General features: G+C 41.9%; 2 protein-coding genes across 5 annotated transcripts in view; one reads left to right on the top strand and one right to left on the bottom strand.

Annotated features, from left to right (window-relative positions):
* FAM227B (family with sequence similarity 227 member B) overlaps window positions 1-3,753 on the top strand; it is a 210,121-nt gene extending 206,368 nt beyond the window's left edge. Inside the window, exons 14-15 of the mRNA XM_034994680.1 lie at window positions 365-434; window positions 3,494-3,753. Of these exons, the coding sequence (XP_034850571.1) occupies window positions 365-434; window positions 3,494-3,613 (190 nt within the window). The 3' untranslated portion in view covers window positions 3,614-3,753. The remainder of the gene's footprint in view (window positions 1-364; window positions 435-3,493) is intronic.
* The window catches only part of GALK2 (galactokinase 2), a 113,835-nt gene continuing 90,919 nt past the window's right edge, over window positions 3,639-26,554 (bottom strand). For 3 of the 4 annotated variants that reach the window (XM_034994673.1, XM_034994676.1, XM_034994674.1), the window contains exons 9-10: window positions 13,787-13,988; window positions 3,639-4,197 (exon numbers count right to left, since the gene is read on the bottom strand). In XM_034994673.1, the coding sequence (XP_034850564.1) occupies window positions 3,981-4,197; window positions 13,787-13,988 (419 nt within the window). In that variant the 3' untranslated portion in view covers window positions 3,639-3,980. Of the gene's footprint in view, window positions 4,198-13,593; window positions 13,705-13,786; window positions 13,989-26,554 lie in introns of those variants that run through there. The other variant, XM_034994675.1, reaches the window with a different exon arrangement.

Below are 26,554 nucleotides of genomic sequence, written 5' to 3'. Positions count from 1 at the left end.
GCAAATACTGTGTTCACTCTCTCCTCACTGAAGAGAATGCTTCACTCCGGTGGTTGAATTGAAGGCTCGAGTCACACTGCTTGGATTCAAATCCTATATTACTTGCTAGCTGTATGACTGTGGGCAGGTTAATTAACCTACCTGAGCCTTTTTGTATATAATATAAAAAATATATCCAGTATATAATACTGGATAGTAGTACCAACTTGATAAGACTGTTGTAAGGACAATTGAACGAATATATGTAAACTGCTGGTAAATGCCCAGCATATTAAATTTTGTGTAAATGTTAGCTCTTAGATGGTGTCAGTATAAAAACAATTGGTTTGGCTACTGATTTTTTTTTTTTTAATTTTTTGATTAGACTCCAGGCAAAGGCTACCAAAAAACCTTACGAAGTTAAGAGTGACTTTGAGAATTTCCTCCATAAACTGGTATGTTTCCCTTTTGAAGATAATTGAGAATTCTCTCTGTAGCTTCTCTTATATGGACTGGACAACATTTAATAAGCAATATATGGTTTCACATCCAAGTCACAGTGGCAAGGTAGAATACACTATTGTCATTTAATCATCCACGTGTACATTTAAAATAATCTGTTTTTCATAGTAGTGACGACCTCATGCCCACTTATCCTCATCCCTTGCTTCCGACCACGGGCAGTTTATGCAACTGAAAACCTCCAAATGTGGTCAAAATTTCAAACTAATAGAAAATTATCAGTGTGTGAAGTCATATTTTATTTTCTGTTAATAATTCAGTAAAAAATATATTGGTTTCTAATGACCGTGTTAGATGAATGGTCCCTGCAGAAATTAGAGAAGGTTCTAAACAGGACTCAAATGAGAGAGAGGAAGAGAAGAAAGGAAACTGCTCCGTCTTTCCAGTTTTCTCTGTCCCCTCCTCATCCTCTTCCTTAACTTCTGGGCAGTTCTGTTAAATCTGAAGGTTCTTCTTCCCTTCCAGCAGGCAAAAACAGGTAGAGAAAAAGGTGCAATAAATGTGGGGGTTGGGAAATCTGAGGTCAGAAACAGGAGAGAGCTTTTTATTTTTAGCATGTCTCTAGAACGATCCTCATTGTCTACTGCTGTGATGTCAAAAACAGAGGTCAAATAATCTAATCAAATTCCCGTCTGAGCCAAAAAGTGAGAGGAGGGAGTAAAACACCTGGGTATTTAATATTAAACAAATAGGACTATCCTTTACTTCTGCACAAAAAAATTCTTTCTCCTATTCTTCTTGGTCTCCCTTCACTACTACTACAGACATGGGTACAATTACTTCTGAGGTATAAGAAAACTACTGTGCCAGTGTGCTGGTGGAAGGCAAGTGACCTCAGCGGGTATGTGGTACATGGCCTGAGTATTGGGGAAAGTACAGGTTATGGAAACTGTAGCACACTGAAGGGCCCACGCCTCATCCAAACAAAGCAATACCGCAGCTCTAGTTCACACACACACACACACACACACACACACACACACACCGCCCCCCGCCAGGAGTGGAGGCCAGTGGAGAAGCAGATCTTCCACCATCAGGAATCCAGATTCTTCTGTAGAATTCCTGATTAGAACCCCACATTTGTCAATACTCTGGGGGCCAAACTAAATGTATCTGCAGACCAGATGTGGCCCATGGGCTGCTGGGTTTGTAACCCCTCCTCTAAATGCTGGACTTGGAGCTCTTCAAAAGCTACCTCCAGCCAGTATAACCTATCTTCTCCACCGTATCCCAGGGCAAACTCCTCACCCCCACTGAACCTTCTGAATACCCCATGTTTGCTCATACTCATATACTCACCCATCTGCAGTGCCTACTCCCCAGCTTTCAAATTCTACTCATCCTTTAGGGCCCTGCTCAAATTCCACCTTCTTCATGAAGCTTTTTTCCAGTTGTCCTATCCCCAACCTTCCCAGAAAAGTTTGAGATCTCTCATAATTTCTAGAATAACAGTGATGATTTAACTGAAAAACAGTTCTTTTCCTCAAGCCAGACATTGAGAAAAATAGAGAGTAGATCCCTGGCTCAGAACAACTGCGTCCTCCAAAGCAGAGGGCACGATGGAAATTTTTACTCACCTGTTGCAAGAAGGAATCTCATGGTGAAAAATTTAAATAGAATAGCAAAGCAATGGAAAGTACCACATTTTTTGTTTTTTGGGTTTGGGGTTTTTTTTACAGTAATCCAGGTATCTTTAAATAATTATGTACCAACCACAGATCTTCTGTGGAAAATGGAAAGGTATTTAAAAACAAAGAAATACAATCTGGGGTGCCTGGGTGGCTCAGTCTATTAAGAGTCAGCGTTTGACTCAGGTCATGATCCTGGGATCCCAGAATTCCTCACTTCTCCCTCTCCTTCTCCCCGTCCTCACCCCCACCCCAGCTTGTGCTCGCTGTCTCTCTTGCTCTCTCTCACTCCCTCTCAAACAAATAAATTTTAAAAAACAAAAACAAAGAATTATTTAAAATCAATTCAGATTTTGGATTATTGGGTGTTATAAAACTCAAAATTCTTTCAACAAATTTGACTTAAGCTTTCTCAATCTCAAGTGTTTACCTTTCTTTAAAGAATGAAAATACACCAGGAGTTTGTTTTAGAAGAATGGGTTTCCTAGTACTTTATATGACTGCTGTCCTTTGAGAAATACTAGAACCAGCTTTGCCTTAGCCTCTCTGAAACTGAGATTCAAAATGATGATGTCCAGTCTTTAAGCTGTACATTAATGAGCAAAACAATCATAGAATAATACAAAATTGTGGTAATTTTCTGGATAATTCATACCCTAAGACTGCTGCTGCCTCAATTATCCGATAATATCAGCAAAATGTTTTTTGGTCTAAATCTTCCTATAATTCAGAAAGGCCCTCTTGCAAGAAAGCCATTCACTTACCATCACCACATTACACATCACCACAAACACTTCTGGCCACTTTTTTTTTTTTTTTGACCACTTTTGATAAATATATACAGGACTCACCAACACCCCTACCTAATCCCAGAACCTACTCTTACCCACGGGCCTGCACACCCGTCCTCCACTGGTCAACATATACACACGAGAGCGGCTAGTCACACAACAGACCGTTGCAGGGCCTGGGTGCGGTTTCCCAGACCAGTAAACATGCCTTTTGGATCAGAGTGGCATTTGAGAAAAGTTAGCACAGAGTGGGAAGAAAGTAAATTCAATGAACAAATTGAATTATCTGAATTATCATCCAGATAATTCTCTACTTCAATGTGAACAGAGATAAAGACGGAAAGCGTCTTTTATCTAAGTTTCTCTATTAAGTGATAGAGAAAGGTCAGGGCCAAAAGAATTGAAAGTGATTATTTATGTGATAGCACATAGTTTTTAAAAGTAAATGAGCCTAAGTCCATCTTTGCTTTAAAAAAAAAAAAAGTGATTCTTCTCATCTTGATAATTGGTGTAACCTCACATTCAAGTATCCAGGAAAATTTATCAATCTTTAATAACATATTATTCTAATAGCGTTCTGAAGCTCGAACCAAGAAAGAGTTTCTGGCATCTCTCTCATCATCATCATCAACTGAAGACTACAACTATGAAGAAGAAGAAAGTCAAGAGAAACCAGAAATGAACTGTGTTTAAGAATATGGCATACAATGCAATTGTATCCTTTTAATTGTAGCAGTATGTTTAATTCAACGCCAATCCATGGGGTCAGTATCGAATGTCTTTTATCATTCATCTTAAAAAATCCTGAAATCAATAAATCTCAGTAAATCATCCTTAAGAGATCTGTCCAAGCATAATTTTGGCTCTTATTGGTAGAAACATATTTTAAAATGGAAAAATAATCATTATGAAGCATAGAGAGCTTTCAACCATTTCTTTGGAAATACATCTTGATAATAGCAACCGTTCATCATAATACAAAACAGAAAGAGGATTAATTTCCTGTGGCATAAGAAGTTCTGCCAGTCCTAAATGCCCTAAATAGTTTCTCTGAGATTTTTTACATTATTTGGGCCTCAAGGAAAACCAAAGCCCCGCCTCCAGGTTTGGTAGCAAACAAACTCTGCTTCTCAAATGTGACGTTTCGGTCGCTCCTCTGGTAATAAGCTTCGTGCACGTTTGCTAGGAAGCTGGTCAGCTTGTCAGCAGGTACTAGCGATACCGTGCAGCCTCCCCATCCTGCTCCAGTGAGTCGTGACCCTTGAGCCCCAAACTTCCTAAAACAGTGAGAAAAAAAACACACATTAGAACCTGTAAATGAAAATGAGAGTGGCTTGCCTGGTGCGTAGAGAGAACACACAGCCTACTCAAGTTCTAAGAAGAGAATATGTGTGGGTTTCTTTGTGAGGGAGGGGGAGGGTAGTTCAGTGTGGCCAAACACTAGGACATGAAGAAATTTATAGTGTTTCAGAAGGTGACTGGAAATTTAATTGTATCTAAAACTAGGTCATGATTCTGGCTCTAAGCAGTAAAAGTTAGCAGTACTATTTGGTGAGAGCTGACAATAACCCACTATATAGTCTTGATCCCATAAAGTCACCAATTAAGCAGTTGTATACAGCAAGCTTACAGGTGATCAAGACGAGGCAACAGGCATGATCAACATTATGAATCAGAAGGTGGCTCCAGATGAGGTCAAATCCAAATTTAAAGTGCAAGTCGTATACAAGTGAGGACTTCCTCCAGTGGCTGTTTAAAGTGTGTCCTTAAGGCTTGGCTATTCCACATAAAAGAATCCGTCCCCTAGAACAGATAGCCTAGATTTGTGCTGAATCAATTTATCCACAAAGAACATATTATTAAACTCTAGATCAGTTTGTCTGTTTAATTTCTAATGGGAAGTTATGTAGACCTTTCCACAAAAAGGACAGTGGCCTCTACATGTCCATATGCATCTTCCCTGCACCTCTGGGAGCTGGTCTAACCACTGGACTCAGAATTTACCATTAGCCAAACTCTGTGATAGGGATGGAAACCCCTATTTAAACCACCACACAAAAAGAGGTCATTTTAGTCACCATCAACCAGGCACAGTTTCAAACCTGAGATCTGTACCAAAGTGAGAGGCCCTACGCAAAGCACAAGGGTCCCTCATCTTTAAAAGATGTCATTTATCCTGATAATAAAAGTTAACGTGTACTTCCAATTCTTCCTAATAAAATTTACTCCAAATTCATAGCAGATTAAAAACTCCATAATTAGTTTAGCACAGTTTTGTCCCCTTTTTTCCATCTAAATGAGCTACTTTACTTCCTGGAAAATATCAATAGAATATTAACCCTCCTCTAGGACATCAGATTTATGGCACACCAGTAATTCATTTTCCCCTCAATGATTTTTTCAGTTGATTCCTTTTCATCATCTGTTTTATTCATTAAAGTTTATTTTTCAAATGAAAATAGATGTTTAAGGGAGAAAACAAGATGCTTTCAAATAATAAAGATTACTCATCTCCTGCTGTCCCTCAGACATTCAGGTTATAGCCCAGTAGCTGAACTGAGCCTGGACTCCTATCATCCAGGCTGAAAAGTTTCTCTGACTGTGGGATTCTAGGAGATTCTAGGATAATTCTGAGTTCCCAGGCTGGCAAAGGGTCATTCTGCAACTTAGTGATTTGAAAGACAAAACAAAAAAAACAAGTTGTGATATGCAGTCACATCAGACTATCTTTCCCGTGGAAGATGCTGAAATCAAAAAGGAGGTGTCACTGAGGCATCTCTGGAAGGCCCTAACACCAGGGCATCAAAGCCATCCGGGGCATGGTCTAGAGAACAACAGGGTGCCCTCCTGTGTGATTCTCTAAGATCCAAGCTCTGCCATTGTGCTGGACTCAAACCAACCAGGTCCTTTATGGTCTTCAATGGACTTCCAGGCATATTTTCCTACACTTTCTCCTTTGAACAGGTTCTGAAAGCTGTGGTTTCAAAACTGAACCTGAAGCAAACTGAGTGTTGTTTCCAACTGGCTGCGAAACCCATAGGAATTGTGCCAAAGGGCTTATTTTCCTCAGCATCCTGCTAGTCTCCAGAAAGCAGAAGCTAGAAGTCTTCCTGGGTAAATATATTCACTTCTGAGTCTCCAGAGGTGCTCTGTCGCCACCCTGCCTGCTGCAGACAGAAATGGACTAGGCTGCATCAGCCACAGGATCCGAAATCATCAGGGCTCCAATTTCCCCAACAGAGAATGATAAATGCCATTATAAATAGCCTTCTGCCCCTGAGTCGATGGCACTTGTGGCCACAAATCAGGGGGCTGCCCCACTAGCTGGCCAGCAGCCTGCCCGGCTATATACACTGACAAAGGGCAGAAAGGTCCTGTCTGCAGTGTTCCAAACTGGTCCTTAATATGTATGCCCTTTGGCATATGCCGTAGAAATTCAGGGAGAGGGGCACCTGGGTGGCTCAGTCGTTAAGCGTCTGCCTTCGGCTCAGGTCATGATCCCAGGGTCCTGGGATCGAGCCCCGCATCGGGCTCCCTGCTGGGCGGGAGGCCTGCTTCTCCCTCTCCCACTCCCTGTCCTTGTGTTCCCTCTCTCGCTGTGTCTCTCTCTGTCAAATAAATAAATAAAATCTTTAAAAAAAAAAAAAAAAAGGAAATTCAGGGAGAAATCCGGAAGTTAGGAGACCAGTATAAGCTTCATATTAAGAAAGAACAGTGGGTGAGCCATATTTTTCCTGTGAGAACAGTTAAGACATTAAAAATACAGATCCTTGAGGTCTTGCACATCAGAGAAGCAAAATACAAGACTTATGAAAACCAAAGCCCTAGAATCCCCCGAAAACCACTTTTTTGTGGTGACCGGATGGGAAATAATGTGGAAGGGTTAGTCAAAACAACAAAAGCAGCCTCTGCCTTATCATAAGTGTGATCTATGAAACAAAACAACGGCTAGGGCAGATGAGAGATGAGATTATAAAGAATGTTCCCTTTGATCCTTTTATCACTGAAAAGTACATCCATATAACTAATTTTCCAGGCACCTAATATAGCCTGACGAAAATGTCCTACTCTAAACGAACTGATTGGACCATAAAGCACTTACTAAGATACAAGGTACAGAAAAAGGTATGGGGGTGGAGGGAGATCCAGTAAGACCCAACTCTGCTATAAACTACAAAGGAAAGAAGCAAGGAATTGTATTGTATTGTATTTCAATTCAATTTTATTTATTTCAAAATATTTATATATATAATTATTTCCAAATATTTTTAATTTAGAGACAGGTTATATCTCTCTAACCCCAGCCCAGCACAATTCCAAACATTTGGTAGCTTCTAATAAATCCTTGTTGGGTTATTATTATATTTGTTTTAAAATATCAAAATATAAATTCAGGCTATTTTGTTATTTAATTAAGGTTAGAAAACTTCAATTATGTGAAACAAAGTATAATAATAAAGAGACCATGTCCAAACAATTATAAAATATCTCTTTTGAATGAACAAAATATATATATTTTTAAAGATTTTATTTATTTTTGCAAGACAGAGAAGAGAGAACACAAGCAGGGGGGAGCGGCAGGCAGAGGGAGAGGGAGAAGCAGGCTCCCCGCTGAGCAGGGAGCCCGATGTGGGACTCGATTCCAGGACCCTGGGATCATGACCTGAGCCGAAGGCAAGTGCTTAACCGACTAAGCCTCCCAGGCGCCCCTGAACAAAATATATTTTTAAAGAAATAGCTAAATTTTAAAATAGAATTTTCTGAGGCACAGAAAACAATTTTAAGTTACACGTGAGACAGCTCACATATGTATATGTATATGTATATGTATATTATATATAAATATAAGCTGTTATAGTAATGTATTCTGTATGTGGAAAGACTTCTAGCTCCTGCTTTAAAGCCTAGAATCTTCTGGCTACAATCTCAGGCAAACAGACCTTCCAGAACAATTTCTATGATTTTTGCAGCCACGTTGGAAACACTTTCAGATTGTGTTAGATTCAAGAGACCACAAACTTCAAATACTGTTCAAATGAGAAAGTACAAGAAAACATAACTCTGTAAGTCTATCTGAGCAATGTAAGCCACCAAACGCAATGGAAGACCCGTTGAATTGGTTCCTACAAATGGCATGTATAGAATAGGGATGGGGGTGGGTGATGGAGAGGACAGTAAGTAGAAGACAGGCCCAAAGAGAAGTGAGCTCCTAAGTGCAGCTGAAATGGGCCTCTCCCTTTATATGTCAAAGTGTGAAGATTAACCTCAAGATGATGAGAAAGGGAACATACAAATATGGGTTTACACTGCATTCTTCCCTGACATGGTCAGGAGAATGGGTGCAAGAGGCTGAGCAGCAGAGCTGTGGAATAAAGTTTGAAAAGACTTCTGAGGAAGACAGCAAATTAACTTTTGGATTCTTTGTTAGTCTATTAACATTTGTCATTCATCTTCCTTAATAGCTTGGACAATGATGCAGCAATGAGGTCTCTAATTTCACCAAGTGTCAAAACAGAAATAAAAGGCATTAGCTATTTTTTCTTAAGTATAACCAAGAAAACCGATAACGAATGATATAACTGACTTGATTTCAGAACTGTTCTGTGTTTCTCAATGAATCCTACTTCACAATTTAGCTGTGTCTTAAAATTTACATTTTGTTCATTTAATAGAGTTATTTTATAATTGGACAAGCTTCATCTTTTCCTTTCATCATTATACTTTCACATAATTGAGGTCTTCTAACATTAATTTAATAAAAATAGTAAACAGTCTAACTGCATAAATGTAGTTTCCTTTCTTTGGATGCTAAACTGATTTTCTCTTAAAGAACAGTAAAAGCCTCAACTGAAAAAAAATATCCTTTCTTTTTCCCCCTCTTCTCTCCACTTGGGTCACATAGTAGCTTCTTACACAGTATCCTTATAGGCTAGCTACCTAGAGATGCCTTTTGAATATAGTCTAGCTCAGACCACATTAAGATTTCAGCTTGTATGACAGGTGTTGGTGAGGATGTGGAGAAAGCGGAACCCTCTTGCACTGTTGGTAGGAATGCAAACTGGTGCAGCCACTGCGGAAAACAGTATGGAGGGTCCTCAAAAGGTTAAAAATAGAACTACAATCCAGCAATCACACTACTAGGTATTCACCCAAAGGATACAAAAACACTAATTCAAAGGGATGCATGCACCCCAATATTTATAGCAGTTATTTATTTTTTTTATTGTTTACAATAGTTATTATTTACAATAGCCAAGTTATGGAAATAGCCCACGTGTCCATCGATTGATGAATGGATAAAGAAGATGTAGTATGTATGTGTGTATACACACACACACACACACACACAGAATGGACTATTACTCAGCCATAAAAAAGAATGAAATCCTGCCATTTGCAACGGGACATGGATGGAGCTAGAGTGTATTATGCTAAGTGAAATAAGTCAGTCAGAGAAAGACAAATACCATGTGATTTCACTCCTATGTGGAATTTAAGGAACAAAACAAATGAGCAAAGGGAAAAAAAGTGAGAGAGAAAGAGAGAGAGAGGCAAACCAAGAAACAGACTCTTACTATAGAGAACAAACTGATGGTTACCAGAGGGGAGGGGGGCAAGGGAGGTGGGTTAAACAGTTGATGAGGATGAAGGAGGGCACTTGCTGTGATGAGCACAGGGTGATGTATTCGAGTGTTGAATCACTATATTGCACATCTAAAATTAATATTACACTGTATGTTCAGTAGTTGGAATTTAATATAAACTTTTTAAAAATTAAACTTAAAAAAAGATTTTAGCTTGTATGTAGTGCCCTAGGTATCTAGGCACTGAAATCCTTCATTAGCTCAATCAGTTAGTTGTCTTTTCATGCACATAGTTTCCAAGCAGGCCTTCAGGAAAAATAAAGGAATTCTAAAGTGGATCAGGAAGTAAAGATTATCTCTGGCCTTGCTCCTCCTTGTACCCATTTCAGCTTCCCTCTGTCGTCTTCTGTCTCCGAAAAGGCAACCAACCTTCTCAGGCTGCCCAGTCTTAGTCACACCTTCCCCATTGGTGTTAACATTTTTATTTTATTTTATTCATCATTATTATTATTATTATTTTGGTTGTTAACATTTTTAAAGGGACAGGGAAGGGTGGAGATGATCATGATTCTTAAACAAAATACTAACCTCCCAGAAGTTGGGTTTATGTACCGGCACTCCAGGCCTTGTCAGGGCCCTTCCCAGCACAACCCACGCCTCAGCTCCCCGGCCCAGTGAACAGTCATGAAGCTTCAGGAGCAACCGGAGCTTAAGAATGTCTCATTTTTCATTGAACCTTTCCGTACTTTTACCATCTACTACTCTCTATTACACATCTTCCTCTCCCAGTTTTAGCCACCCCATAACACCACTATCTTTTTCATTCTTCTGCATTCCTCCCTCTTCCTCCTTATGTCCACACACAAAAAAGTGTGTGTCAGAGCTCTTGAAAGTGGGGTTTAGACTTCGGTGTCACATAGGACACAAATACCCAATTGAAAAGCTTTTGCTTGCTCAAGGGAAGAATGGCATCAGTGAGAGTTCCTGGGGGGCTGTCCTCTGAGGTTCGTCGCCACTTAGGACCTTGTAGTAACTGGCAACCAACAGGAACATTTGAAGAATATCTTCTGGTCACAGTGACAGCAAAGAAAAAAATAATTATATAAGAAGTTTAAGGACCCGACAACTATTTATTCTGGCCAATATTTACAACATGCCCAAAGGTAACCTTTCAATATGGGAAACCTGGTCCCTATATGGTTATGGAATAGGTAGAAACTAATTTTGATGCTTAGCAATTGACTTCCCAAACAAAAACAACCATAAAAAGGGGAGGGCGCTCCTTATACCAGACACAACTGAATTTTCCTCAGAAAATATAGCAGATGAAAATGGGCTAGACAGAAATATTTTAAGAAATAAAGTATTTAAGTGTTAAATTCAAGTATTAAGCTATTAAGAAAGGAGCTTCCAAAAAAAATAAGTGAAATAATAAATAAAAGGTGCACTTCTAAACCCTTTTAAGACATAGCCACTAAATCTTTCACTGGAACCACATTTTTAAAAATATATAGACCTGGGGGCGCCTGGGTGGCTCAGATGGTTAAGCGTCTGCCTTCGGCTCAGGTAAAGATCCCAGCGTCCTGGGATCGAGTCCCGCATCGGGCTCCCTGCTCCTTGGAAGCCTGCTTCTCCCTCTGCCTCTCTCTCTCTCTCTGTCTCTCATGAATAAATAAATAAAATCTTAAAAAATATATATATATATATAGACCTGGAGTGCCTGGGTGGCTTAGTCGTTAGGTGTCTGCCTTCGGCTCAGGTCATGATCCCAGGGTCCTGGGATCGAGTCCCGCATCGGGCTCCTTTCTCTTTCTCTCTCTCTCTCTCAAATAAATAAAATCTTTAAAATATATACACATACATACCCCTATGGACTGTTAGAACAGAAAAAGACACAGGGCTCAAAAGGAAAAGTGGCAGAGCTAGGACTCAACCTTCCTCACTTAAACACAGTTGGCCTCCTACCATACACACTGCCTCCCCCGCTCAGCATGGTTTTGTTCAATGTTCAAACACCGCACCCTATAACAACCAAAGTTTCCATTATTAAAGCTTTAAAGCCAGGAGAGGAAAATAGGTTAAAAAAAAAAAAAATGACCCACATTCCATATCTTGGTAAACCCAAGGGAAGAGAAAGAGGTGTGGCAAAAACACTGGGTCGGGAGCTCGGCTTCACACTGACTCATGATGTGGTTGAAATCACTTCACCTCTCAGTGCCTTCTTGGATCTCACAGGCTCCTTCCTACTCTCCTACCTTATGGTACTACGAGATAATCCCAAACCCAAACTGTGAAATCGGGCTTCTCAAAATGAGGCTTTTAGGGGAACGAGGAAAATTTCTCAGGCAAAAAGCCCAGCAGTCCTCTTGATTCCTGTCTTTCACCAGGGTGATGTTTTGCATCTTCCTTCGAGGCACATCTGGCACCAGATCCTGCGGTGCTTCCACTACCACCTTTTTCCACCCAAAGCCAGAGTCCTTCTGATGGCCCATGAGGCCCACGTTGTATGCCTCCCCCACAACCTCTCTTCCTTCATCACCTGCCACTCTCTCCCTCTTGACTGCCCTCCAACCTTACTGCTTTGCTAGCTGTTCCTCACACGTGGCAGCCACGTCCCCACCTCAGGGCCTATGCACTTGCCATTCTCCTTTCTTCACTTCCTTCAGGTCTCTGCTCAAACATCATCTTCTCAGGGAAGCCTTCTTCAACCAATTCCTAGAAAGATTATCCACCCAACCTTGGTGCCTTCTATCCCTTCTGTTTTTTTTTTCCATAGCACTTCTTACTACCACTCGATTTATTTTTAATTGTCCCCTCCCTCTTTCTCCATGAGAATGTAGACTCCAAAAGAGCAAGAGCTGATTGGCCATCCCAGGAAGAGAAAGTTCTTTAGCGAAGTCCAGGAGGCTGGCAAATGCCCCTTCACTGCCTTTCATGTGGGATTCAAACTATTCCACTACCTTCCAGGCAAAGACACTTCTTCCCGATTTCTGCACAAATCATCCCACTTCCTCTGATTTCCAGAACTGAACAATATTTGTCCCTTCCATTTACTGGGCCCTTGATACTTTCAGAAAAGAGCACTTTTAATGGAACAAGCCCCGGAAGGCTTTTTGGCAGTTAGTGAGCAAACTCTGACGTCAAGAGAAGGATGCTCATCAATGCTATGTTCAAATCTCTCTACAAGTTGGGTTATACATGCCATTTGTGATCACTGGAGCTAGATGATTTATACTTTTCAAGCTGGGGGTGTAGCAATGAGTGAGGCAAGCCATAGGCGCCAAGTGGTTAATTATATTTTCATGACTAATTGCAGGCAGTTCTGTAACATCTTCTCACAGTGGAAATAACATCTAGCCATTTGAGAGTTCTCCCAATTTCCCTTTCAGTTTTCCCAAGGTCAGTGAGATCCCTTCTGGGTAAAGTGACCATGTTACTGTATCCATTACCCCCACTCTCTAACAATTATAAGGAAGCTGTTGTCAGGCTTTGTGAAAGAGTTTTCCTCTTTACATTTCTGTCTCAACCAACCAGTTATAAAACAGGCTTTCGTCAAATCCTTACTTCTCCAACTTGCCTAACCTAAATCTGGATGGCAGAGGATGCCGGCTTTCCGAGTAACTCCTTCAGCAACCTCCCCTGCCCCCAAATACACTCCGATCAGGTTTGAGGCCCTCTTTCTGTTTTCTCCTTCCTTTTGAGTAAAGCTACCAGGGCGCCTGGGTGGCTCAGTCGTTAAGCGTCTGCCTTCGGCTCAGGTCATGATCCCGGGGTCCTGGGATCGAGTCCCACATCGGGCTCCCTGCTCAGCTGGGAGTCTGCTTCTCCCTCTCCCACTCCCCCTGCTTGTGTTCCTGCTCTCACTGTCTCTCTGTCAAATAAATGAATAAAATCTTTAAAAAAAAAAAAAGCTACCAAACGTAGGATACCAAACAGAAGATGCTGGCAGGGCACCGCTGTAGTGGATACCACTGATGAAAACATGACGAGAAAGTAACCGCAGCATCCCTGTCTAAGCAAAGCTCCCCAAAATCTACCGAGTCATCCCCAGACAGAGAGACGGGAAGAACAGATTCCACACCTGGAGCCTCATAAAGCTCTGGAGTCAGATCTCCAATCTTTCTCCCGCAGATACTGAGGAGGGAACAAGCTTAGCTCTGTATACTACACCTCAGGAAGTGAGGCCGGGTCTCCTTTCACCTAGAGGGTTATGAAAATATTGCATTGTTCTCATCCATTTAGACAGTTTCCCGCCGCCGCCCTGCTGCTCTCTCAGCCTCACCGACAGATGTCCACCAGCTGGTCCAGCTCGGGGCAGCTGCACTCAAACAGGTCCCGGCAGCTCGCGTGGCTCTGGCTCATTAACTCCCCCAGCAGCTGGACCGTGTTGTCAGGTGCTTCCTCACATATCTTCTGAAACCGGAGCACCCGCGCAGCCTCGCTGTACACGTGCTTTGCCCGCTGGTAGGGTTTGAAGACGAGCACTTAGGAAGGAAGGGGACGGGCAACAATGAGAAATATTTACTGGACAACCCCGTGCAAAGAAAAATAGTCATTGAGGACTTCCGTGTCTATCTTCATTATCAACACCTTAGGCTTTAAATAGGTCTCTCTTTCACCGAAAGAAACCTTCATAGTCTACATTTGTCTCTTTTCAAGTCAGTTTTCCTTTTTTCTTGATACAGTGTCAGGAGTACACTTTCTTCCCTTCATTCTGCACACCCAGACGTGTGCGCACACGTGCGTGCAAACTAACTCATCCCACAGGGAGGGGAGGTAATGTGTGTTGGGCACTCCCTACACGTCTGGCCCTTTGGAGGCACTGTCTCACGGAGTTCTCAGGGCGCTGGGGGGGTGGCAGCATGACCCCTGTTTAACAGACAGCAGACTGAACTCACATGCCCAAGGTCACACATCCAGAAACTGGAGAAGCGGAGTCTCAATCAGGATGTCTGATCCCAGGGCCACATTCTTTCCACTGTGACCCACCAGAAAGGACCACTGAAAATGCTTATGCTGGCAATTCTATTTATAAAAATGTATCCTGCAGATAAGCACAATTACTTATATATGTACACACACACACAAACATTATCTATCATAGCAGAAAATAGGAAACAAATGTCTAGTAACAGGAAACATTTTAAAAATCAAGCTACCTCCGTTAAAAATGTTACTGCTATTAGAACTCAGATTCTAAGACCATTTACTCATAGGAAATTATTCACTATCAAGTGAAAAAACAAGATACAAAACTGTATGTACAATTGATCCTAATTTTGCATTCACATATACACAATTTATGTAAATTTGAATTTCTAAAACTTCGAAGAAAGCACCAAAACATTAACAGTTATTTCTGTGTTACATTATGGGTGATTTTATTTTCTCCTTAACACATTCCTATACTTTCTAGATTATCCACAATGACTCTAACTTCAGTTACAGAAACACGTCCTATTGCAATGGCTTTATGTATAATGCGTACACACTCCCTTGAATAACAACTGGGACCCCCTTACCATTTTCAGCCTTGCTGAAGTGGCTGAGCTGGTGCTGTGGCCCTGGGGAATTTGTGATTCCATGGAAGCTACCTAGCCTCCTGGAAAGAGCCAGGGCTGCGAATCACAAGGTCTGTCATTTCTTCTCAGCTCTGTGACAATTAGCTGTACCCAGTTGCTACCTCTACACGGTTCTATTTCCCCATCTCTAAAACGAGGTCTAACATTTTATGATTCTATGAAGATCTCCTTCCAAGGCTTCCCCCTTCCCCTATGGTTGTTAGATGTTGTAAAGAGGATGCTCTGACCGTTACCTTCTGTCTGCACCCCCAGTTCTACTCTCAGGAGGCTGACCCATATGATTACACCCCTGGGTTCCCTTGCCGTCTAGACTAGGGAAAGGGAGATCATTGAGAAATGGGAGGGAAGAGAGTAGGTCAGAGGATTTATTCCCCAGCTCCCTCCTTGCAGCTGGTTCTGCCACTCCACTGGACAATGAACATCCTCTCGAGGTAGCCTTTTCTACATGACTTGATCCTCCAGTGTCGGCCTCCAGGTTTCTCTCCCTAGACTTTTACTACTTTTTCAGAGGTGCTGTCACATTTCACTTAATGAACCAATAAAGTTTATTAAAGTTTCAGGTCACATTTTTTTCCCCTTCCACAGCACTGTCCAACTCTTGGAGATGGGTAAAAAGGCAGCCATGGCTAGAGGAAGTGAAGCCATTCTTAGGATTTGTGTGAAGTTCAGTAATTACAAGGTTGGGGCTACCTTTCTATAAATAAAAAATTAAAAACAGTCTCAATTCAGTCACATTAGGTATATTAAACTTACAGTTAACTACTGACATCAGTGAAATGATGCAAAATTCATATCAATTTTCCTGTTCTCTTTCAAAGAGGCCCTAAATTCAGTCATCAAATCTAGTCAGTTCTTTGGCAACATGCCTTGTAATCATCCCTCCCTTATATCGCCACTGTCATCACCCAGATTTACACTTTTCTTCCTTTCCCACTTGAACTATTTTGCAGTAGCTTCTAAATTGATATTGCTGTCTTAATCTCTCCTCCCTGCAACCTCCCTTAAGGACAACACTGCCAGACTGAGCTCCTGACACACAGCCGTACTTGCCCCAAACCTTTACTGCCTTGCCAGTGTTTCCCATCATCCAGATTCCTGCCCTCAGCAGGCTCGGTCCCAGCAGGAGGTCTTCCCTCCAGCCAAACTCCCCTACTTAGAGTTACTCAAACACTCCTCGCTTCTCAGGATACTGGTAGCCACACAGAAATCATCTCCTGGCCTTTCTCTCCCTCTCAAAATTTCACCTGTTTCAGTTTAAATTTTTTATGCTCCAAGAAGTCATGATGGCCCCAGCTGGAAACACTTTCTTGACTCTATACCACTCTTGCATATTAAATTTTCCCAGTTGTCATTTAAATTTTAGTTGATTTACACCAGGATCCAAACAAAGCCCACACATTATATTTCATTGTTATATCTAATAAGTCTCTTTTAGTCAAGAATTTACAGTGATTTTTGATAGTCTGGATGAGTAAATAAAACTCAATATAGTCCATTAGGGACAGTATGTTTTAGTTTTTCTTTAGGATTATATAGTCCTCTAGGATGAAATATTTTCCACTAGGATTAAATATTCTAAAATAGAAACCATCCAGAAAGGTGTTTTATTTTTTTTAAAGATTTTATTTATTTATTTATTTATTTGAGAGAGAGAGAGAGAGAGCACAAGGAGGAGAGGGGCAGAGGGAGAGGGAGAAGCAGACTCTCCGCTGAGCAGGAAGCCCAATGCAGGGCTCGATCCCAGGACCCTGGGATCGTGACCTGAGCCGAAGGCAGGTGCTCAACCAACTGAGCCACCCAGGCGCCCCCAGAGAGATGTTTTATACTAAACCTTAGGACTCGTGTTTTGCTTTGTGACAAGAAACATTCAGAATGGCCCGAGCAGACGATCAGAACTGCACAAACCTGGCACCTTCTCACATCTATTCTCCATTGCAGAGTGTTTCATACAAGGCTTCTGAATAGGAACGTCTACTGGGGCTGGGCATTCTGAAGGTGCATGACAGACCACCATGGCTCACACTGCCCCCCCGCAACGGTAGTAACTCTGACAACAAGGGAGAGGGCAGAAAGGGCATCTGTTTCCAATTGTGATATAAAAATCTTGCCAAAGGCTACAACAGATTTGGAGACCACCCTTTGGGAGGAAAAGCAGTTCTGTGTTGGCTGGACATCACACATGCTCTCTGGATCCAGGATTCTGGCATGTTATGTGCTGGCAACTCACCGGGTCTCTTGATATGCAGATACCAAAAAATCCAAGAAAATCTGAAACTTTATCCACAATAGCTTTCTTCCCTGTCCAGTTAACTTTAAAACTGGATGCTCCAACTGTCTATAAGCTCTTACAATCCTTGAGAGCAATTATTATAGTAAAAGATGAAGGAAGTTGTTTGTTACTATGTTCACCACATGCACGATTATTTCCAAGGCAAATTTAAGAATACAACACCAGACACTATTAGTGTCCTGTCTATCATGGGAAATTTGAGGCTTCAAAGCAGGATACACCGCACAGACTTTGAAAGATTGACTTTCTCCAGTGTGAATCGTGGATAATGACTGAGTCTAATCCTGAAATCGTGACACAGATTCTAAGATCTAAATGATCACGACCATAAACATTTAAACTGCAAAAGCCGTTGAATTAATTCACTTGTATAATAATTCTGTTAGCTCTAAACTTCCCATCCCTCTGATTTCCTGGGCCAGCACACTCACCACAGGGGTTCCTGCTGTAGGCCCTGTGAAAGGAGCTGTTTTGTTGGCCTGGAATGCTCCTCCCCCTGATCTTGACAGGGCTGGCCCCCACTTGTCATTCAAGTCTCAGCTGTCACAGCTCCAAGGAGACCTTTCCTCAACTCCAATCTAGAGTAACTCCCTCACATATATATTCTCTCCATCCTATTTTATTCTCCCAACACTTACTACCATCCCAAATGTCTTGTGTATATATTTGTTCATCGGTTTGTGCTTGTTTCTCACCACTAGAAGGTCAGCCCTGGGAAGCAAGGGCCTTCCTTGTCTACAGAATTTCACTTCTGTATCTTCAGCAGCTGAAATAGGGTCTGGCACACCATAGGGACTCAATAAATGTTCACTGAAGGGATGGTCAGTTCCTTGTCTTTGTAGCAAAACTGCACTGAAACTTGGCAAAATAAACAGTTATGGGACAAATGCAATAGAGAAGACCTATTTTGGCAATTTATGCTTACTAGCACCTTCACCAAAAAAGTGGGAAAAGTTGACTAAAAGAGGGTTAAAAGATGGCTAGTAAGCTCCCGTGTCCAAAGTGTACCTAATACCCATTATCACAGACAGAATTGTTTATATTGTGTTTTGCTTCACAGATCTAGAAGAAAGGAGGTTTCTAAAACAAACAAGATGTGTTTCAAATAAAAGGGAAGGAAGAGAAATAAATCATCATAATCAGTTAAAATATTTTTTTTTTAGACAACCTTTGTAACAAAAAGGTGTCTGCTCACTTTTACCTTAAAAGGATGGCCACATAGCTTATGGTCAGAACCCATCTCTAATCAATGGATCTAAAAAGGGGAACAGATGACTGGGTCTTTTGCTGTATCTTTAGTGAGAAAGGATGAGAAAGCCTGTGACAGAAGTAACACATTGGGCACCATTTTCCTCATAAAAGCTCTAACAACAGCAGGTCAATAGGAGATGGGGGACATGCCTATTTGATTTCTGAAAGAGCCCCATGATTTAATTTAATTTTATTTTTTTACTTAAGAGCCTTTTTATTACCTCAGCTTCTACTAAGAGTGATGACAAAAGCCCTGAGTAAGATGGCCACCTAGCGTCAGTCAACCAATAGTTCTTTTTGAGCACCTGCTACGTGCCCCACACCATGCTCCAAATGATAGGAAAGACATGTGAAATAGAAGCCCTGGATAGGAACTCAACAACCCAGTTAAGCAGAGAAAACAAGCTCTGAGACCACTGGAAAGTGATGAACTGCAGCAGACATCCAAGTGCTAGAAATGCTGAAGGTGCACCAAAGAGGATCGGGTTTGGTGGAGGAAGGACAGTAATGGGAAGGATCACAGGAGGGCCCATACCACAGAGCTTCCTTGCCACAAAGAAAGGATGACCAAAGGCCTGAGCTGGGAATAGGCAGAGTGTGTTTACAGACCCGAAGAAAGCAAACTGACCAGGACCTGGGGCAGTCTCTCGAGGAGGCTGTCCTCACACCTGAAGCTTTAACATCCTTGGCTACACATGCTACACAAAGGTTGCAGACTAACAACCCATGGTCCACCCCCAGCCACAGTGATGCCTTCTTGACCCACATACTGTTTTCTAAACTGAGCATTTTTATATATGAATCCAGATTTCTGTTTTCCCTTGAAAAATTGAAACCTGGCAGCACTGAACCTATATTCTTGCACAAAGGCTGCTGACTGGAGCTGAGGAGCAGCTACCCCTTTTAGACAGAACGCACACACTTTATTTCCACACAGTTCCCTCCATTCCCAACTATCTGACACTCAGCCCACCTCACTAGTTTGCATGGCTGCCTGGTCCCTGTAGACATCTGCATGTGGGACTCTTTTTCCATAAAACTCTCTATTATAGGAATTCTTGGCTAGAGAGGGAAGAGTGGGCAAACCAAGTGCGTCATCATGCCATAATGAGCCACTGTTACTAACAAATACCACCCCCCCATGTGCACTGACAACTCCATATTGAACTAAACTCTGTGTTCTAGTAACTTCTACTGTTAGTTCTGCTCCCCAGAGATATGTAAACACAGACAGCCCTTGAGAGATCTGAAGAAAGCTCTCATGTCTTCCGTTTTTTCACACATTGATGAGGGTACAGTTTTCTTTCTTAAAACTGAGGGAACACTAATGAATAAGATGAGCTCTTTACCCTCAAGAAGCAGTAGTTTAACAAACATTACTATTCCCAAATGTTGGTGAGGATGTGGAGAAACCGGCACCCTTGCACACTGTTGGTGGGAATGCAAAATGTGCAGCCCCCATGGAAAACAGTACAGAGGTTCTTCAAAAAATTAAAAATAGAACTACTGTATGATCCAGCAATCCCACTTCTGGGTATACGTCCAAAAAAACTGAAATCAGGATCTCAAAGAGATACTAGCAATGCTATGTTCACTGCAGCCCTGTTCACAATAGCTAAGATGTAGAAGCAAACTAAATGTCCACCAGTGGATGAAGGGGTTAAAAAAATGCAGTATATGCATATAAAAGAATATTATTCAGCCTTAAAAATGAAGAAAATTCTGTAATATACAACAACATGAATGGACCTTGAGGATATTATGCTAAATGAAATAAGCCAACAAAAGAAAGACAAGTACTACATGATTCCACTTATAGGAAGTAGCTAAAGTCATTAAATTCACAAAATCAAAGGCTGGAATAGTAGTTACCAGGAGCCAGGGGAAGGGGAAATGGGGACTTACTAATCAACAGACATGAAGTTTCAGCTAAATAAGATGATTATCAAGTAAGATGTACAACAATGTACCCATAGTCAACAATAATACACACTTAAAATGTGTTAAGAGGCTAAATCTCACGTTAACTGTTCTCACCACAGTGAAAAATAAATGAAAATAAATTTTTAAAAAAATTTAAATAAAAAAGACATAATTGTTTACTAAACAGAAATCACTAAATAAGGACAATAAAGGCAATAGATGCTAAGGCAGCTCCTCAGAGCTAACATGGAGGCACGACGCCAAGAGATTGTCCTGATCTGGGTTGACCTGAAAGCAGAGGCTGAGACAAAGCCTTGGGTGCAGGTAACAGAAATCTAGGAAGCAGGAGCAGAGGAGTAAGGCAAGGGAGACAGGAAAGAAGAAAGGCCAATAGAGGGTGCAGAACAGGTCACCACTGTGGACAACTGGGAGCCCAGTTGCTCAGAAGCCTCTCTGAAGAACCATGAAGGTGCCTCAGAATAGGCCCATCAGCAGTTGGGAAGCCTGAGGCATTTATCCACAGACATGCCCACTGTTGCCCCCAAATGGGGTTAACTTCTCCATAAAGATGTGCCTGGGCAGCGCAGCTACCTTCAGTGACTTTGGAGAATGCCCCAAGCTGACGAAGACATGCTCACACCAGCTGCTAACATGACATGCGCTGCTGGCAAAGCTGGAATCAGGTGAGCCAAGGCGATGGAGCACAGAGATTATGACCTTCACAGAAGAGGTGAAGCCGGCTGAATTTAAAAGATGAGTAGGTCCCCAGAAAACCAACGAAAAGGAGGGGTAAAGAGCAAAGAAAAGCACTGGGAACTTAAGGCAGAAGGAACATCACGAGCAAAGACATGGAGATTAAAAAACATGAGGTGCTTTTAGAGAATTCTAAATTCTTAGATGTGATTTGCATAGAACCTGGACAAAGAGCAGAAGCAACAGGAAACACAATGAAAGAGAAAACTGAAGCAGTAGACAGAGGCCAGATCATCAAAATTTTGTACATTATATCTAAGTAAGGTATTTAAATTAAAGGTATTTAAATTTAAAGGTATCCTGCAGATAAGTGGTTCTTGGCCTTTTTAGAGTTAGAGAAACTTTCGAGAATCGAATAAAAGCTAGGGACCCTCCCCCCATCTGAATGCACAAATATCCAAAACTCTACATATAGTACAACATATACACAAGATGCGGTAAAGCTATCCTTGGATCCAGGTTTAAAATTCCAGCTAGAAATAAGAAACCATTACAGGCTTTTAGCAATTATGTCAGTCAGGATTCTTGTTTGTAAACAACAGAAACCGACATGGACTAACTTAATCAAAAAAGGAATTTATTTTAAAGATATTAGGGAGCTCACAAAATCTATTAGAATTACGAGAATTCCATATACCTATTCTCTGTTAGAATACAAGAAGGCCAGGCACAAATGAGTCAGAAGCCAAGGGAAGCAGGCAGCGAAGAACACTGTCATGGTCACTTCACAAGTCTAGATATGACATCAGACTCAAGATACCTTATCAACAGACCCTGTGCCTAGCTGACTCAAAGCCCCAGACTCAAAGCCCCAGACACAAGCACTGTTCTTACCACAGTGAAAAATAAATGAAAATAAATTTTTTAAAAAATTTAAATAAAAAAGACATAATTGTTTACTAAACAGAAATCACTAAATAAGGACAATAAAGGCAATAGATGCTAAGGCAGCTCCTCAGAGCTAACATGGAGGCACGACGCCAAGAGATTGGCCAGGACCCCAGGAGGAAACTAAGGCCCTTGCTCACACCCAGGTGACAAGAGACTGGGGAGAGGCAAATCTGACCCTCCAGCTTCTACCATAGGAAGCAAAGCCCACTCTCCCATCAACATGCACACAGCAGATTTCCCTAGGAAAGGGGCCTGGATGCTAGGTCACCAAAACTATGGCACCCACCCCCAGTAGCAGTGAAATCCCGTGACTCTATTAGCAGTGAGGCTTTCTCCTCTCCAGACCCTAGAACCTAATAAAGAGCCTTGAATGTAACAATAAATTCTCAATAATTCTCAACTAATTCTCAATAAATGTCAACTTCTTGTTCCCATCCCATCAGCAAAGGAAGAATCTAAAGCTGCTCCTGGCTGAGCCGCATTTTTCTTTCCCTCTCTTTCTTGAGGAAACTACTTTCCCATGAACTTCCCAGAACTTCCCTAAAACTTTGTTCTTGGAAAAAGTGAAAGGACTGGACAATTTCAGGTCATTTGAAAAGGAGCCTAGGGAGTTGGGAAGGAGTCTTGGCCAATGCAGAGCTGAATGAAGGACTTTGGAAAACAAGGGTCACACTTGCCTAGAGTTGGCCTGTCCTAATATTTTAGCATAAATGGGAATGAGCTCTTGTCTTTGCTTTCTTCTATTAATTGAATTACGGGGGGTGGGGAATGTAAAGGAGCAAAAAGGACAAGGAGAGGCAAAGGGAAACTCAGTGTTTATCTGAGAAATAAGTAGTATATTTTCATCGGAACACTTCAGGATTTATTTTATTGTTGCCTTCCCACAAAACGCTGAATAAAGAAGACCAGGAGCCTGCCGGCCTTACTGATCACTAATACGCAGTCCCTAGCACCGTGCTTGGATAGTTGCCCTTCAACTGAGTACTTACTGAATAAAGGAATAAAAATTGACTCCTATTTACTTACATTACTCATTTATTTGCCATTATGATCAAAAGGTAGGAGTTTATGACAATAGATTAAGCAAGTGAGAAGCTATGTCATCTGCCATGCAAGGCCCACCTTGCTTGCCAGGGCTGCTGGCTACAGTTTGCTTTGGAAAGGGATGCACTAGCGCAGACCAGGAAGGTGGCCTGGGCACGGCACAAGAGGGGAGAGTGAGAGAGCTCTGACGTGGGCTAAATGGGACCCTCCCCTTAATTTCCTCATGGCAAGTACTGAAGACGGTAGACCCACACTACACCTAGACTTTCCAAAATGCAGTGTGATATTAGGGAAGAGAAAAAGGGCGCACTCTCAGGAACATCTCATGAGATGTTCCTCTTCTCACGGTGCTGACAACATAACCGGTCATATCCTGCAGAGACTGATGAGGACACTGCTACTTCACAGAAGCCCGTGATTACGCATGTGTTTATGTAGCCGCCCGGGGACCGTGAATGCACACAGGCATGAGCTGGTCTGTGGTCTCTCTGTGTTCGTGTTTATGTGCTTGTCCATAAACCAGCTCTGTGTACACATCAGTCTCTCTCCCATTATCAGATTCTTTTTCCCTTTTTCTTTGTCTGAGGGCTCCTTTTTGAATTGCATCCTCTCTGCCCCCTTTCCCCTATTGGACTAAAATACAGAAATGAAGTATATACCTTGCTATTTTGTGTTAATTGAGTAGAATTTTATCTTCCTTGTTCTTAGAACATTTTAAAGTTTCTCAGTAAAAGACTAAATGTTACTGCTATTCCTAGGGAGGTGGTCTCTGGTCTTTTTTGCTGCATCAATAACCCTTGATAGAATTAAGGCTTCCCAGCGGCACTAACGGGCTGCAGGTGCTCATTCTTGGGTCTCTCCCACCCCATTCCTGCCTAAAGACAATATGAAGAACCATCTTCCTCAAGCGTTTTCTTAAAAAAAACCTATGCAGTGTCTCTGCCTTTGAACAGAAAGTGGTGCCATGTCATGTTTTCATCAGGAAACCTGCAACACGAATGAAGATTGATTGAGATCTCATGAGGCTAAAACTGTGAAGGTCTAGTCAGATACAATGGGTCATCATTTTGTTGTCATTACTATTAAAATTTGGCAATAACCTTCTCAAAGCCCCTACCTAGATCCATACCTGGTTACTTCTCCTGACTTGTGTGGAAACAAACTGGACACAAATTCATGTGGAGAGGGAGAAGTACACAGTTTCTAATTTAGAAGTTCTTATTAGGAAATCTCCTTCCACCTGAAGCTAGGTGCTTTGAAAAATAACAAAGGCATAGGAAGTGAACAACTAATAGCAAACAAAAGACGTTTTCCTGGACCATACCCTAAGACTCTAGAAAAAGAGTCTCCTTAAAAGAGTCTGTGTGAACTCCACAAGACAAGGGAGAAAGTGACAAACCAAGAACTAGGAAGGATGTCAGCAAAGTGCAGATAAAATGCCAGTATGAGAGAAATGTTCAACATAAAAAGAGATCACAGTATGTCTAATTTTTAAGTGAAAATACTTGGAATTTGGTCAAGAACAACATTCATTGTCCCAGATGTTTGGAAAGAAATGCCAGCTTCATAATTTTACATGAGAAAGTAAATTGGCTCTCATCACTTAAATTTGGTAGGATGAAACTCATAGCTACACAGCACAGGGAAGTGTGGGTGTCATTAGGACTGTTCCCAAAATGTTCCCCATGCTCCTTACACATGTTAAAACACACTGCACTTCCCCATCCCCGCTAAAGTTCTTCACATCCACATGACTTGCTTGAGCCAATGAAATGAGAGTAGGAGTGATGGTGTCACTCCATACAGGATGTTAAAAGCCAGTGAGTGATTAGCAATATTCCCCTCCTCTGGCCACAGGAATTATGGACAAATATATTGAGATAGAGCCCTCCCCGCCAAGCCTGGGTCCCTGTATGTCGCAGATGAACAGACTCCTTCCTCTGCTGCCTTGTGTTGAATATGCAGAGTGGGCATACTTGTCGGGGGTCAAGCCACTGAGACTTTGGTCTTGTTACTAAAGCATAATCAGCTTGAACACACTGATATAGGAGATAATCACTTTGACCAAAATAAACAGATTTAACTATAAGAAAAGCAGCTTTGTATGTAAAGAAAATATTTACTTTCATGGAAACTTAAAACGTGAAAATGAAAGCAAAAAGAACAAAAAAGTAAAAAGAGGAGCGGCAAGATTCTGTCCTCTTAGGTAGATGAAGACCATAGAAGGTGTTTTCCGAATCCAAACCAGCAAAGGAGCAACACGTTCCACAGTGAGAGGTTGCTGTCCTCCTATCCACAGAAGCCTCATTCTACTCAAAACAGAGGGTCTAGTAAAGTCATGGCTGACCCTCTGATGATTTCACCTGTCAGAAGGTAGAGATACATCCATGATAAATTCAAGCAAAAGGAATACTGCGTAACGTCAAGTCACGTATCCTAGACTTAAGAAAAACAGATATTTAAAAGTTTATAAATTGTCTTTTTCGTTTCTCCTCCTTCCTCTCCCTTCCCTTGAGGCAGCCAAGAATGGCATGGCCCACAAAACCAGGCTCAAAAAGGCATATGGGCTGAAGAAGTAGCCAGGAACTTCAAGGTCAGGGCCAAGGAGGCTGGCAGGGCTGGGACCAAGGTGGTGGTCAGGGCTGAGCAGCCCGGGGGCACCAGCAATGCCAAGGCCAAGGAGGCAGCTGGGGTGAAGGAGGAAGCTGGCAGGGCCAGGAAACCAGGTAGTTACAGGAGAAACAAGCAAATTAAAAAATATATTAGGAAAGATGAAAGGCATTTACTTTGATGCCTCAGTGGTCTAAGCAGGGACACCAGGTGCCACTGCGGCTCATGTACCTTATCACTTCTCTGCCAGCTCACTTCACCAGCATGGAGCAACAGCTCGGTCCACAGCGCCCCCGCCCCGATCCCACTGACCCTTCTTTCAGCTTCTCTGCCTCTTGGGCCAGGTACATGTTTAGCTTCCCCTGCAGGACACCGGTATCATCAAAGTTGCAGGCCCGGAGATGGTGAGAGTTTGAGTCCTGTTCCTGGCCATCCTCATGGGTTCCTGCTTGTCCTTGCTAACCCCCACTTCACATCAATCATCACTGCCTAACTGTTTCCTGTCGACTTCAGGTTCCAGCACTGATGCCAAGATAGAGCCTTATGTACTGTTTACACAGCTCACACAACTGCACGTGGTCAAATCTAAATAATAAATGCCTTTCTCTGCTAAAAGCCTAATACAGCCCCACATCAGTGGTTAAGAGGGAGGGCATACATAGAGGGAGGGCTCTGGAGTCACTCCATGGGTTTGAATCCCAGCTCT

The sequence above is a fragment of the Mirounga leonina genome, unplaced genomic scaffold (assembly GCF_011800145.1).
Source record: "Mirounga leonina isolate KUSES-001 unplaced genomic scaffold, KU_Mleo_1.0 Mir_91, whole genome shotgun sequence".
In the NCBI taxonomy this organism is placed as follows: Eukaryota; Metazoa; Chordata; class Mammalia; order Carnivora; family Phocidae; genus Mirounga; species Mirounga leonina.
This window is presented reverse-complemented; position numbering and strand designations above follow the sequence as displayed.